This window comes from Musca domestica, unplaced genomic scaffold (assembly GCF_030504385.1).
Source record: "Musca domestica strain aabys unplaced genomic scaffold, Musca_domestica.polishedcontigs.V.1.1 6, whole genome shotgun sequence".
NCBI lineage: Eukaryota > Metazoa > Arthropoda > Insecta > Diptera > Muscidae > Musca > Musca domestica.
In genome coordinates, this window is record NW_026712363.1 from 22381304 (window position 1) to 22397915 (window position 16612).

General features: G+C 35.4%; 1 protein-coding gene across 1 annotated transcript in view; it reads left to right on the forward strand.

Annotated features, from left to right (window-relative positions):
• The first annotated feature begins 8014 nt into the window (after window positions 1-8014).
• The window catches only part of LOC101892169 (myb-like protein Q), a 45308-nt gene continuing 36710 nt past the window's right edge, over window positions 8015-16612 (forward strand). Inside the window, exons 1-2 of the mRNA XM_059129288.1 lie at window positions 8015-8098; window positions 8174-8323. Of these exons, the coding sequence (XP_058985271.1) occupies window positions 8015-8098; window positions 8174-8323 (234 nt within the window). The remainder of the gene's footprint in view (window positions 8099-8173; window positions 8324-16612) is intronic.

Below are 16612 nucleotides of genomic sequence, written 5' to 3' on the forward strand. Positions count from 1 at the left end.
AACACATTTCTTCACGGATATGTCTAAAAATTGATAGTTTTAGATTATAATGGGTCCCAGTTCGTGTGGCGAGTCATTGTAATTATAGGTCCACGTTTTGATATAGCTTCCATATAACGGTACCTCCCGATATTCGTCACTTTGATGATTTTTGCCACATTTTTTACGAATTTGTCTGAAAGTTTGTATTTCTAGGTCGTAATGGGTTCTAGCTCCTTTGGCGAAACATTGCATGTGTAGGTCCACGATTTGGTATAGCCCCCATATTACGGTACCTCCCGATATTCGGCATTTTAATGGTTTTTGCCACATTTCTTCTAATGTTTCCTTTACTCTAAGGTGGAGGGTATTAAAAGTTTGGCCCGGCCGAACCTTATATTTTATACTTGTTTTCAATTTTATTGAATGAAAGCAAAAAATTTCGGAAATAGCATAAAATTTTAGAATAAGTTTAGATTTGTTCGAATCGGTCACCTTTGGCCGGATTATGGCATTCAAACGTCCAATGAAGCTGTCACACGCTGCCCGCTGCTCTGCGGTATTTTGGCCCATTCCCTCCGAAGCACTTGTTTGATGCGATCGAAAAATACTCCAGACACAATAGTCCAACAGATTGGTATCCGGAGATTTTAGTGGCCATTGTGCGTTGGAAATGAAACGAGGAACCTCATTTTATAACCATTCTTGGATGGCTCGTGTTGAGTGCGATGGTGCTGAGTCCTGTTGGAATGTCCAAGGTCTGCGGCCAAAATATTTGCGTGACGAAGGCTTTAATACACCCTCCAGAATATTTTCACGATAATATTCGGCACTTACTCTTATGCCACGGTCGAATAATACGAACGGAGAGCGACCATCGGCTGTTATGGTGGCCAACACCATCGCCACGGCTGGCGCTTGAGTTCTGGTGACCAAACGAAGGTGCACATTTTCAGCTGACCTCTTTGGCAAGTAAACACGATCGGTTTGTTTGTTTACAAACGGCTGGACAACGAATGTTTTTGCATCGGAGAAAACCAAATTCGACAGTTCACCACTTTCGGCCAAGCGAAGCAACTCTTAAGCTCTTTTGAGTCTATTTTCTTTCTGTTGCGGTGTAAGTTCTTACATTTTTTTGATCTTCAATGGCTTTACCCCGAGCTCGTTTTTTAAATATCTGCCGAATGGAATATTGCGATATGTTCAGCTCACGAGCCATTTTTCGGCCACTGCGATGCAGGTATCGATCAAGTCGCGAACCATTTCTGCTGATGTTGCTGTCTTCTTCCGTCCACTTCCTTGACGTCGCTGGGCTACGCTACCAGTATCACGGTAACGAGCAATGGTACGAGACACAAAAGATTTATTCACATTTAAATGCTGGAGTGATCTAACGTTAGCCACTTGTGGTTTTCCAGCCAAATATAAAGAAATCACCCTATCACGCTTGAATTCCATCACGAATAACTTTTTTTCTAGAAAATTGTCAAAATGCTTTTGTACGCTTGTAAACAATATAATGAACTGTCACTGGAATAATTTTAACAGCTGTCGGACTTAGAGTGGTTTAGAAATGACAGCAGTCTGAAGTTGGTTGCAGTTTTTTCATCTCACCCTGTATAGTACACATTGCCAAAACCACCTTCATATTTGAACCACAGACACCGATAGTGACATCTATATCAAATATTAGGATGTCATCTTTATTTCTTCACCCAATACCAAATTTAGAACTGCTTAGAGCTTTTGGTACAATTATAGTACATTTTCTTTCGAATGATTATACCACAAATTTCCAAAACCACTTCCATATCTCAAACACAGGTTCTAAATATTGGAATTTAAATTTAAAATTTCAGAATTGTATCTCTATACCTTCGTCCAAAATCAAATTTAGTACCATTTGGTACATTTCGTATAATCATATTACAAGTTTCCAAAACCATATCCATTTCTCAAGTTCAGATACCAACAGAGACCTCAATATCAAATTTCAGAATTCCAGCTCAATTCCTTCACTAAATACTCAATTTAGTACCAATTAGTTCTTCTCGTACAATTATTGTAAACATTGGCAAAAACACCTGCAAATCTTAACCACAGACACCGATAGTGATATTTATATTAAGTTTCAGGATTTCAGCTATATTACATCACCCAATACCGAATTTAGTACCACTTAGTACTTTTCGAAGAATTATAATACAAATTTCCAAAACCATCTTCATATCTCAAACACAGGAATTTAAATATCAAATTTCAGAATTGTATCCCTTCATCTAATATCAAATTTAGTACAATTTGGTACAATACTAGTACAAGTTTCCACCTCCATATATCAATTCCAGATGCCAACAGAGACCTTAATTTCAAATTTCTATCCCTTCACCAAATTTAGTACTAAATTTAGTACTATTAAGCACTTTTCGTACAATTATAGTACGAATTTACAAAACCTCCTCCATTTCTATATTCCTCTATTCTAGACAAAAACGTAGACCTTAATATTAAATTTCGGGATTCCAGCTCTATTCCTACACCAAATACTCAATTTAGTACCACTTAGTATTTTTTCGTACACTTACAGAACACATTGCCAAAACCGCCTGCATATCTCAGACACAGATTCTAAATATAAGAATTTAAATATGAAATTTCAGAATTTTTATATATTTCTTTTCACCATCCTCTTTATCTCTATCGCTTCAATCAATACCAAATTTAGCACCCTTCAGTACTTTTCGTACAATTATAGTACACATTTCCGAAACCACTTCCATATGTCCAGGCTATACATGAACAGCGGCGCTAATTCCAAATTTCAGATTTCAAGCACTATCTGTTCTCCCAATTCCAAATTGTACCAAATATAGTACTATTAAGTACTTTTCGTGCACTTGTATTACACATTTCCACAATCACTTATTTATCACAAACCTACCACCAAAAGGGTCCCCAATGCAAAATTCAGCTTCATCCGTTTACCCTAAACAAAACTGTACCAAATTTAGAACCACACTTAGTACACATTTCTAAAACCCCACTAACATACTAAACTTATTTTCCAACCTGGACTCTCATGCTTTATCCGTTCATATAATACCAAATGGTACCATTATTGAAGTTTAGTACCATTTAAGAACTTTTCGTCACCTTGAAGTTCGAATTTCCAAAAACCTTTTGGTATGTCTATTGTACACTCCATCTGTAGCTCTCATTCCAAATTTAAGAATTTCAGATCTTTCCATTTTTCCGTATTCAATTTTTAGTACATGTTAGTTCTTTTCGTACCATTTAAGTACACATTTATGTTTTTTTTTTAATTTTTTGCTCGAGGATTGGATGACTATATTCCATCCTTAAGCAGGGTCCTTTTACGCAATACCAATGCAAAATAGACTTGTCAATGAAATTTTTTAAAATGCAGAATATTTAACTCAGAGATATCCTTTCTAAAGGTCTTTAAGTTAACTAAATATTACTCTCACTTCAAATATCATTCCTCCCAAACTTTTATATTTCCATCAAAATTAAAATTCTTTCCAACCACAGTACTTGCCAGCAAATTATTGCCTACATATGTACGGGAAAAACGTATTTATGTATGCATATCTCTCTCTGTCTGTCTGTCCGCCTGTCTGCCCATTACCTGGTATTTCTACATAGTCAATTTGTTCACAGAGTTGCGTTACATTACGCATATTTAGTATATTTTTGCGAATTGTGGCCAATCCATATTAATTTATTGGCTCATGTATTTATTTCGAACCGGCCAACAATCACCGCTGCCGCCTGACAACTGCCAAAAACTTTAAATCGCCTGAAAATTACAAACATAAATTTTTTGGGATTTACTTAACCGCATTTAGCAGCTGTTCATTAAAATGAAATCATATTTTATGTGGAATCGATTTTGTGAATACGATTCTGGAAAATATTCGAAATATGAATAAACAAAAATAAAAAGTATTTTTTTTGGTTTTGTGAGCTTAATATTCAACAAAAAAAAATATTTTATTGAAATTTTTGTATTAGATTTGGGAAAGTTTATTCACACACATGTGTCTTATATTTATTAAACAACACTGACTGAATCTTGGTGAATAACATCAGTTCGCATTACTAATTAGGCAAACTAAGCGGAGGAACATGGCGAAAAGAAAACCACTTAGCTCAAAATACAACCTAAAATGTACTAAAAAGTCCATGAAACAGTTCGCGTAACTAATTAGGCAGATTAAGCGGAGGAAAATGGCGAAAAGAAAACCACTTAGCTTAAAATACAGGCCAAAATGTACTAGAAAGTCCATGAAACATGGAGGTTGCAGTATTACAATATGGGATGGGGTCCATATTGGGGTGGACACATGCATGGGATAAATATATTCATGGACTAACATATTGGCATTGATATTATATAACCGGTAAGGAAGAGTCAAAAGTCGGGTGCGACCGACTGTATGATATCCTACACCACTATGCATATTTAGTAGAACTCCCATAACAAAAGAATTTATTTGAAGTAGATCATACCACCTATCTACATTTGGCTTTAGAGCAGTTACAGTTTTGGTTTCAAAGGGAACTAATATATGGGAGGCATATCCAATTCTGATTCGATTTTCACTAAATTTGACGGAGACATTTCAATCTTAACAAAACATAACATTGCTATAGAGTGCGTGATATCACTTCGAGAAGGATTATTTTAAAACAAGCAAAAAAGTTGTGAGTTCGGCCGGGCCGAACAATTTAAAAAAAATTAAAATCCATTAAAAATTCTGTTAAAATCTGGAAACTACCGAATGTAGCCATATATTAGGGTATATATGACGACGTGGGCCTGCATAGGCAACTTTTGTAAAAAGCTATTATAATATTAAAATACGTAACTTGAAAAAAAATATGTTTATAATGTAGCTAAAATAAATAAAATACCGAATATAGGGAGGTACCATACGTGGACTTGCAAAGACAATTTTCTGACATAGGCTGTACTATCCATTACGAAATTCAAATACCAAATTTGAAACAATTCCGGTAAATAATGTCGCTAAAATCATCAAAATACCGAATATCAGGAGGACCTACATGGCCCATTTTTAATACCATAAGTCCTGCTGACATAATACACATTTGAGTAAAATTTTATCAGCCTACTCCATTTCGTTCGGAAGCTAGAGTGATTTCCACAGACGGACAGATGGATGAACTGACAGACAGACGGACCGACATTGCTAAATCTAAATAGAATTTTATGCTGATCAAGAATATAGATACTTTGTGGGGTCTAAAATGTATATTTCGAGGTGTTACAAAGGGAATGACAAACTTAATATACCCTCCGTACTATGGTGAAGGGTATAAAAATCATATCGAAGCCGAGTTCCACAAAATGGAAATCTACGTCCAGAAATACACTCCATTTGGGCTGATAGTAGCCATTATTTGCACAATAAACCTGAAATCGGATTAAGGATATATATGGAAGCTATATCCAAATCTTAGCCAATCTCAAATTTGGCAGAGGTATTTCCGATATCTATAAGATATCTGTTGTCGTATGCATATTACGAATGTGAGGGACTTAAACACCAAATCGGATGAAACCTATATATGGGAGCTATAGCTATATCTGAACCGATTTTCTACGAATTCGATGTACTTGCCTCTGGACTGAATTCGGTGGGATGTACCAAAATTCAGAACATTTGGACTGATATTTGCCATTTGGTGCACAATTAACCCGAAATCGGTTGAAGATATATGGGAGCTATATCTAAATCTGATTCGATTATCACCAATTTCAATAGGGTTCGTCCTTGGGCCAAACGAATATTGTTTGCGAAATTTAATCTCAATCGGATAATAAATTCGACCTCCATTTTGTTCACAAGAATACATGGACGGACGGACTGACATGCATAAATTGAATCAGAAAGTAATTCTATGAAGATCCTCAAAATTAATTATGGGTCTATCTCGCTTTCTGTTCCATGTTAAAAACAAATGCACAAAAACACACCTTTCCTAAACCGCAAACAGCCACCCTCTTTCTAAATTTCAAAATTCTGACTTGTTTTCTCAATATAAAGTATTCAATTTTTAGTCCGTCTTTAGTTCGAATTTTCGAAAACCCATCACATCTAAATAACGACCTTGACCCACATGGAAAATTTCAAAATATATATGTAGGTATATGTAGGTTTAGTTTTTTCTTAAAATGTTGGCCATATGTGGAGTAGTAATAGTGGCCCGATATATCCAATTTACCATTCCATAGATCTATAAAAATTATAAATATGTATCAGATTGGACCGAGTAAAAAAAAAAACAGGGAAAAATGCGCATTGTGGGATAGTTACCACAAGTTGGACATTATTGTGGAATTTCGCAGCTGAACTAAGCCTGAAATAAATATTTCGATTTACAAAGTTCCAACTAAATCAAATACTTGAAAGAATTTAATTTTTTTGAAAATTATACATTTTTTGGGAAAGATTCCACACAGCGTTGACCGACATAGTTCAACGTCTTCTTTGAGCTTAGTTTGACTTTTGTCAAACTTGCAAAAGTTGGAACAATTCAAATACTCCTTTTGAGAGTTGTGCCCAAACCAAAATTTTGCAAGTCAAAATTTAATTGTTTTTATACCCTCCACCATACTATGGAGGGTATATTAATTTTGCCATTCCGTTTGTAACTCCTCGAAATACTCATGTCAGACGCAATAGCGTAAAATTTTAAGACGATTTAGCGATGTCCGTCTGCCTGTCTGTTGTAATCACACTATATTTCGAACGAATTGAGATAGAAGGCTAAAATTTTGCACACATGTATATTTTGCCAGTGGGCAGATTAAGCTCGTAATTGGGCCATGTAGGTCTACGTTATCATATAGCCCCCATATAACGGTACCTCCCGATATTCGGTATTTTGATGATTTTAGCGACATTATTCACCGGAATTGTTTTAAATTTGGTATTTGATATTCGAAATGGATACTACAGCCTTAGAAAGAAAATTGTCTGTGCAGGTCCACGTCTTCGTATAGCCCCCATATAAGGGTACCTCCCGATATTCGGCATTTTTATGATTTTTCGCGACATTATTTACCGGAATTGTTTCAAATTTGGTCTTTGAAGTTCCCAATGAATACTACAGCCTTAGACAGAAAATTGTCTTTACTGGTCGAAGTCTTCGTATAGACCCCATATAACGGTACATCTCGATATTCGGTATTTGATTTAAGCTACATTATTCACCAATTTTTTCTAAGTTTCGCATTTGAATTTTGTAATGTCTTATGACAAAAGTTACCTATGCAGGTCCATGTCGTAGTATTGACCCATATATAACAGCTACATTCGGTATTTCTAAGATTTTAACAGAATTTTGTAACAGATTTTATTGTTTTTGAGAATTGCCAATTTCGTACCAAATGGTGGAGGGTTTTCAAAGTTCGGCCCGGCCGAATATATAGCTTTTTTACTTGTCAAATTTTAAATCATTTTTATTTATCTCTTAGTCCGCATTTACAAAACGAGTAACCCCAATACAAATTTGAGATTTCTAGCTTTATCCGTTCGCTAAATAATTTTAGAACTCGTCCGTCTGCCTGTTTTGTTGGCTGGTGCGCATGATAACGATCGAAGGGAATGTTTCTTTTTTTTAAATTTCACAATTCTCCATATTTCTACTAGCGCAAAGTCGGATTTGAATATGGTAGCTTTCTATCCGCTCCTTCTGATACCTCGCCCCACAAAAGGGGTCAACATTTTCAATAACCATGAAGCTCATAAAAATCATTTTTTACACATTTCAAATAATTAGTGTAATTTTATAGCCAAGCTAAATTGCTTACCAAATTAAAAGCTATGTTTTTAATTTCTCACCAAAATGTCTACATTTCCAAATACACACACACACACACACAGACACAAATAATCCCCCCAAAACATGGACGCATTTGTTTAAATTACAAATTGTCTTTTACCAAAAATGCCTTCGGTGTTAATTTGATTTGGAAATAAGTATGTTTGAGCGAGGTGCGTTGTGTCGCCGTGTTACGCTTTGGGACACAGCCAGTACAGGCCAGTCAGCTATTCGCGATTATCTTGCTCGTTTCGAATATTTTACAAATTACCTTTAATTTATTTGCTTTTTTCCTTTTATTGTCCACATACATTTACAGATACCACGTAAGTGGTTTAAATCCCTGCTGCTATTCGCTGTGATCGTGGCGAGCCAAGTCAAGACGGTAGAATTACAGCCAATACATGTGATCGACGAAGATGAAGGTGGCGAAATACAAAAAGAAATGATGGAATATGCCCCACAATTTGTAAGTAAAAATTTGATAGTTATTTTTATGAATTGTACAAAATTGTAAAAGAAATGCCCTGGAGGAACCTCTATCTCCAAATATCAACATTTGGTCGACAAGAAGGGTTTCTTTGGGAATCAAATATATTGATAATTTTTTCAGGATTTTTCTACCCAACAACACAATGTGCTGGGGGTATTATAAATTTGATTGGGCCAAAAATTATGTAACACCTCGAAATACTGTTTTCCCACATAGGAAAGTACATATGGATCTTCCTATCTCACCGAGCTAAGTCGATCTAGCTATGTATGTCCGTCCGTCTGTCCATGTTAATTTTTAATCAAGCTATAGGTCGCAATTATGGCCCGATCCTCACGAAATGAGAATGAAATGGAGGTGGTGTTAGGGCCGGAATAGAACCCTATTGGAGATGGTTGTGCAATATTTAGGGATTGATTGCAAAATAGGAACAATATATAACTATCACATATATATATATATATATATATATATCTTATTTATTATGCTTATAAGTCAAAAACATTTTTGAATTGTAAATTTTTACACCCTGTAACACTACGTTTTTTTGGTATTATATGCATGTCGCAATTATCGTCCAATACTTACGAAATTTTGCATGGAGATAGGGTTATGGTCAGAATTAAAGCCTATTGTTCTTAAGATTTACATTTAGGGGTTCAAATTTACTAAAAAATTAAAAATTTTCTAAGTCACGGAATTTTGCAACAGGAGAGAGTTAGGGTATTATTTTTGACATTATTTTTAAAAAGAAATCTTCCACAATGGATTCGGACATAAGGGGACTTCGAACAAATTGTAGTATTGTAGAGTAGCACATGGTCGGCCCCGCACGACTATAGCCTTTGCTTAATTGTTTTTTTTTTAGATTTGGTATTTAGAGATTTTAATGTGGTATAACATTATCTATATAAGTCGACATTCACATAGCCTTAAAATAACAGCACTTCCAGATATTCGGTATTGTGCCGATTTTTATCGGAATTTTTTGAAATTCGATATTTGAAATTCCAACAAGGTCCTTAATATCAAATTTTGGGATTCCCGCACAATTCCTTTACCCAATACCCAATTCAGGACCACTTAGTACTTTTTGAGCAATTATATTACGCATATCCAAAACCAGCCCCTTCTCTCATCCACAGATATACAGTGACATCTATATCAAATTTCCGGATCTCAACTCTATTCGTTCGCTCAATACCAAATTTTGTACTATTTACATCTATTCGTACAATTAGAGTGCAAACATAGACGACAATATCAAATTTTGAGGATTCCAGCCTTATCCCTTCACCCAATACCCAATTTGGAAGCACTTTGTACTTGTCGAACAAATGTACTTCACATTTCCAAAACCACTGCTATATCTTAAACACAGACACCAATAGTGACATCTATATCGAATTTCAGAATTTAGTACTTTTCCGAAATCACCTCCATATGTCCAGACTACACATGAATAGCGACCCTAATAAAAAATTTCAGATTTCGACCTCTTTCTGCACCATTGTAACATTTAGTACACTTTACGCACTTAGTACACATTTCCAAAACTACATCCATATCTCAATTCTAGATACAAATAGAGACCTCAATAACAAATTTCTGGGTTCCAGCCCTATCCCTTAAACAAATACCCAATTAAGTACCACTTAGTAATTTTCGTACACCAACAGTGACATCTGTATCAACATTCTGAATTTAATCTCTATCCCTTCAACCAATACCAAATATAGTATCATTCGGTACTTTCCGTGCAATTATAGCACACATTTCCAAAACCACCTCCACAGCTCAATTTCTGACACCAACAGAGACCGCAATATCGAATTTCAGAATTTCCTCCTCCCTCTCTCTCTCTCTCTCTTTATCCATGGCAAAATATGGTACCATTCAGTTCTTTTCCTACAATTATTGTACATATTTCCGAACACAATTCCAAAACTAACTTCGTATACAAAACTTTATTTCCGACCATGATTCTCACACAAAATTTCAAGTTTTAGCTCTAATCGTTTACATAATACCAAATGGTACCATTTTACAAGTTTATTTACATTTTAGAACGTTTCCTAAATTTAAAGTTCGATTTTCCAATAACCCTTTCTGAGCATCTATCCTGCACTACATCAAATACTCTCATTCCAAATTTCAGAACTACATTGGTTCATCACATTTCCAATTTGTACCAAATTTTGTACCGTTTAGTGCACATAAGTACGAATTTCCAAAGCTCCCTACATACCACAATCCTACACTCCGACATTTATCTCAATATCCAAATTTGAGGACTTTACCCCTGTTGGTTCGCCCAAATACAAATTGTACTTTATTTAGTACATTTTAGTACATATAAGTACAAATTTCCAATCCGACCTACATATCCCAATCTTACACTCGGACAGTAATCACATTTCCAAATTTCAGGATACATATTGTACCACAAAAATTACATCATACTGTCCGATAGAAATCTTATTTCCGAATTTCAACACAATTGGTTCACCCAAAATTTAAAAAGTACCAAATTTTTTACCATTTAGTACACATAAGTACAAATTTCTAAAACTACCTACATATCCCAATCCTACACTACAACAGTAATCCCAATTCCAAATTTTAGGATACCAGCTCTTTTGATTCACCCAAATCCTAATTGTACCAAATGTAGTACCATTTAGTACATATAAGTACGAATTTCCGTAACTACTTCCATCAGGCAGTCCAATAGAAATCTTATTTCCCAATTACAGGATTCCAACAGGACTCCAACTTCTCCCAAAATTTAAATTGTACCAAATTTGGTATCAGTTAGTACACATAAGTACGAATTTCTACTACAAACATTCCTCATTCCTAAAATGAAATTATTTCCAAATTTCAGAATTCGAGCTCAATCGGTTCACCGAAATTGTACTAAATTTAATACCATTTAGTACTTTTCGTGCACATAAGTACAAATTTTGAAAACTTCCCCTACGTTTTGGTACTTTTAGTACACTTATAGTGCGAATTTACAACATTTCGAAAATTTCAAGATTTCAACTTCAGCCGTTTTCGTCAGTCAATTACCTTATTCTTTTATTAAAATAGATTTCGAAAATTGTCTTTATATCCCAATCCTACACTTCGCAAGTAATGTTAATTTCAAATTTCAGAACTCCAGCTCCAACCGTTCCTCCAAATTTAAAAAGCACCAAATTTAGTACCGTTCAGTACTTTAGTAGAGTACTTTCCGTATAGATTAGTACACACTTTCAAATCTACCTCCTTCTTTCGACCCTACTTCTCAACCTTGATTACATTCACTCAATACCAATAGAATAAAATTAGCATCTTGAGGAACTATTCGTTAGCCGTTAGGTACGTATAGTACTAGGGTTCTAAAAATTTACTTATTTGATAGTATTTTTGATCATTTGAAATATAATTGTGTCTCTTCGGGCTACTCACGTGTGTAAGTTAAACCAGTAAAGGAAGTCTTAAAGTCGGGCGGGGCCGTAGTAGAGCTCCGCATAACAATTAAACGTTTTAATGGGAGAATTCAACATACACGCTATAATTATAATATATATATATATATATATATATATATATATATATATATATATATATATATATATATATATATATATATATATATATATATATATTTCAGTTAATTTGTTCAATGTTTTGTATGATATTCTAGAAAGCAGTTTTTTGTTGATTGGAAACATAATTCTACCTCACATTTAAGGCAATACACTGTTGTTCTAGATGTGCAATTCGGCATTTTATAATGAGGTTCGCCTGTTGTTAGGTATTTCGGGATGTGCCCAAAATTATCAAACCGCACGTCACTAGGCGGCATTACTACCCGAACTCGTTTTGGCACATTTTCAGGGGTCTAACATCCTCCAGTGCTTCTTGGACGTCCTTTCCTTATGAATTGTGTGCCAGATTTTACTAAAACTTTGCTGACGTCGTGCAAAATCAGCATTTTATCTGTACGAGGAGATGAAGAGAATTGGCGTTTATATAAAATCCATGCATTTATCATGACCATGTCCATCATATGGTATATAAGACGATTTGTCCATTTGCGTGACTTTATTCTTATGCGGCTTCTACCAAAGCACGAATCCATGAGATCAACACCTCCCATGAACTTGTTGTACTCGTGGAGTATCGCTGGGTAATTATCGATTGGGTAATTTTTCTGGCAATTTGCAGCCAGAAATTCGGTTACGTCGAACTGTTCCAAGCCCATAGATTCCCTGGGTGCGTAAATAAGCCAATAAAGGAATAGTTGTGTAATAGTTATCGAAGAAAATTCTTTAGTTCTTGAAAAGCGGAACTGGACAATGAACCAGACTTGGGAGCAGCAGCAAATGTTTGCTCATTGTCCAAAACATGGTCTTCATTGCCAGAATAAATTTCTAAATTATAGCAGAATCCCATATCGTCACACATCAAAAATAACTTATTGCTAAACGGGTGAGGCTTGTCTGGAAAGTATTGTTTCAAATAGTGGAACAGAGACAAAGTTTCGATTTAGGGCATCAATAAGCGGACGAATTTTATATAAACGATCAATGTTTGATGAATCAGTGTTTTGCGGACGCGATATTCGTCGTCGTGAAGGAGCTGCTTCTTGAGCTGACGGACGTGGCATCTTACTGTTGTCATTTAGATGCAAAAACTGGCGTACCTTGTCATATCGATTTCTCGTCATGGTATTCATAATAGCCGGTATGCCAAATTCACCCCAATACGTCCTGATACTTGGGTACTTGAAGACGGAAATAAAATATGTAATGCCAAAAAAGCGTTTTATTTCGTCTGGCGTTGTATTTAGAGGTTTCGATGAATCCTTTGGAATTGCGTACAAATTGCTTTGGTCTACAATATTAGAAATTAAATTTTACAAAGTAAGAAAAAAATTTGAAAGGTGAATCTAGTGCCATTATTTCTGTTGTCAATTCAATTCGCTGCCAAACTGAACCCAACTTGCATGATTCTGCATATGGTTTTTCTTCCAGATACATTTTTTAGACTCGGAAGAGTCCTTGTCAATTGTGATATCTTTGTAAAATGTTGCATTTTGATGCCAGCGTGTGCTATCTCCAGTAACAACAATGTCTTCATTTTGAATACTCTCATCAGCAGTTGGTTCCACACTCACAACTTGTTCAGCATCTAATTCGTTCACATTTTCGAACACATCATCCTCCAACTATCAGTGATATTCGCTCATCATTTGTCACTATATTGAAATCGGGATCGTCTAGACTGTCGTCGTCAAAATCTGATATATCGCCAATTTCACTTACTGGCCATTCAAAATCATTGACGAATGCTTCAAACTCTTCAGCCGTGGTAAAATCTTTGTATTTACGTGGCATTTTTCTATAAAAAATTACAAATTTACACTAAAATTAGAAAAAGACGCTAAAACACTAACGAATTTCACTTCTCTAATGAGTGCCTACTGGTTCTTTGAAGGACCGAAGGACAAAAAAATTATATTGCTTAAGAGATACTTACATGGTTTGAATATAGTGCACAAATAATAAAAATTAATTTTATTTGGTTCTTTTGGAGCAAAAGTTTTGATTTCAATTAATTTGAAAAAGCACGATTTGTTCACTTTGAAGCTTTTTTGTGTTTTTCTGATAAACGTCAAAAATCAGGTGTTCAGCACCGAAAAGCATATGATTTTCGTTTTCGTTAGATGGCATACATTATAAAGAGAATATTTGCTGAATAAACATTGCGCAAAAAATGTAACAGTTTTGAAAAACAAGTCTCTAAAGTTGAGGTTCCTGAAGGGACCACCTGGCTATAAAGGGTTAAAGTTAAAAAAAAAAAGTAATATATGCCGAAGCATTTGTATCTTTTAAATTCGGACTTGTATTGCCCATTTGGTGCACAATTAATTTGAAATCGGATAAAGATATATATGGGAGCTATATCCAAATCGGAACCGATGTCCATAAAATTTCGCTGTATTTGATATATTTCCCTGAATATCGTTGTTACGGGGTGCATATTACGGCTGTGGGTAACAAATATAACAAATCGGATGAACAGTATTAATGGGAGCTATATCTGAACCGATCTTCACCAAATTTGACATACTAGCTTCTAGACTAAATTCGGCCCTAGGTGCCAAATTCCATCCCATTTGGACAAATATTAGGCGTTTGGTGCACAATCAAAGGTAAATCGGACGAAGTTATATAAAGGAGCTACATCCAAATCTGAACCGATCTCGATAAAATTTGGCTCATGTATTTTTGGGCTGTATTTGATACATTTCCCCAAATATTGTTGTAACAGAGTGCATATTACGGCTTCGAAGGACAAAAATAACAAATCGATCAAAGATCTGATCAAATTTGGCATACTTATTTTCAGGCCTAATTTGGTTGTATGTGCAAAATTTCATACTATTCGGACTGATATTACACGTTTGGTGCACAATAAAAGGCAAATCGGATAAAGATATATATGGGAGCTATATCTAAATTTTGACCGATTATCTCCAATTTCAATAGGGTTCGTCCTTGGGCCAAACAAATGATGTGTTCAAAATTTCATCTGGGTAGGGCAATAATTGCGAACTGTACTTTGTTTACAAAAATACATGGACAGACAGATGGACGGACATGCATAAATCGACTCAGAATTTGATTCTATGCAGATCATCAAAAGGAACTATGGGTCTATCTCGTTTCCTTTTGCCTGTTACAAACAAATGCACTAAGACATAATACCCTGACCACCTTGTGGTGTAGGGTATAAAAACGAAAAACCGAACCCCCCTTTAAAGTATACCACTTTATGCAACAAACACCCCCCAGCATTTAGTCCGACAACAATAACTGTTACTTACCTGTCTGGCAAAACTTGTCAGGAATTTCGAATGGACATTTTATTGTTCTAATTGCCAGGCTACGGAAAGGCCTAGAACCTCAACTCACAGTCAACAACAACAAAACGAAGATAAAAGTATAAAAGTCTCAATTTTTCACCGTTACAATCCCACATTATGTCAATGTCTTGATCCGATTATGTCCGTTAACATGTTTATACCCTACAACACTATGTGTTGGGGGTATTATAAGTTTGATTGGGCCAAAAATTATGTAACACCACGAAATATTGGTTTCCCACATAGGAAAGTATATATGGATCTTCCTAGCTCGCCGAGCTGAGTCGATCTAGCTATGTATGTCCGTCCGTCCGTCTGTCCGTCTGTCCGTCTGTCCGTCTGTCCATGTTAATTTGTAATCACTCTACAGGTCGCAATTATGGCCCGATCTTCACGAAATTTGGAATGGAGGTCGGGATTGGGCCAGAATAGAACCCTATTTCTTTTTGAGATGATCGCCAAATGTTTAGGGGTTGAAATGGACCAAATACTGAAAAAATGTCGGATTTTGCAGTAGCTATACAGGTCGCAATTATAGACCAATCGACGCGGAATTTCGCATGTAGCTAGAGTTTAGGACGGGGAAGAAGCCTACCAATTTGGGTGGTCATCGGATAATATTTAGCGGGTAAAATAGACCATATATTTTGTGTTGAAAAAATTCAACATTTTTCATTAAACCGCGAATATTTTAAATCCCGGCGAAATCACAAAGCCATGACAAGGTTACTTCTGACCTTTACATTGATGTTAACATCCAACAAATCGGATATATAGCAAAATATGTTCGATATATATGTCTATCAAAGAAGATATGCTTGAAAGATCCCTTATATGTCGAGAACGGCTGAACTGATTTCGACAGTTCTCATTAATTCAGAATGGCCTCTTGGCAGGAAAGAAAAAACGTCTAAAAAATCGCATAAAAATATCTCTCTAAAGATGAAAATATTGATTTTGTAAAATTTTCTCATATTTTTTCAATTTTGTCATATTTTTGGCATATTTTCATTTTGAATTAAACATTTGGTAATATTTCTACAGCTAACAAAACTAAGTAGTTATGACATCAGAATATCATATACAGATCGCATTTATGGCCCGATCCTTACGAAATTTTGCATGGGGATAAGATGAGGGCCAGAATAGAAGCCTACTCTTTTTGGAGATGATCGCCATATATTTAGGGGTTGAAATGGACCAAAAAACTGCAAAATTGTCGGCAGGTCGTAATTATCGCCCGATCATCACGCACATTTGAAAGGGGGACATTGCGAAAGCCAAGCAGTTTTGGATGGCCATCCAAAAATATTCAATGTGTGAAATAGTTTGCCAACTTTTGT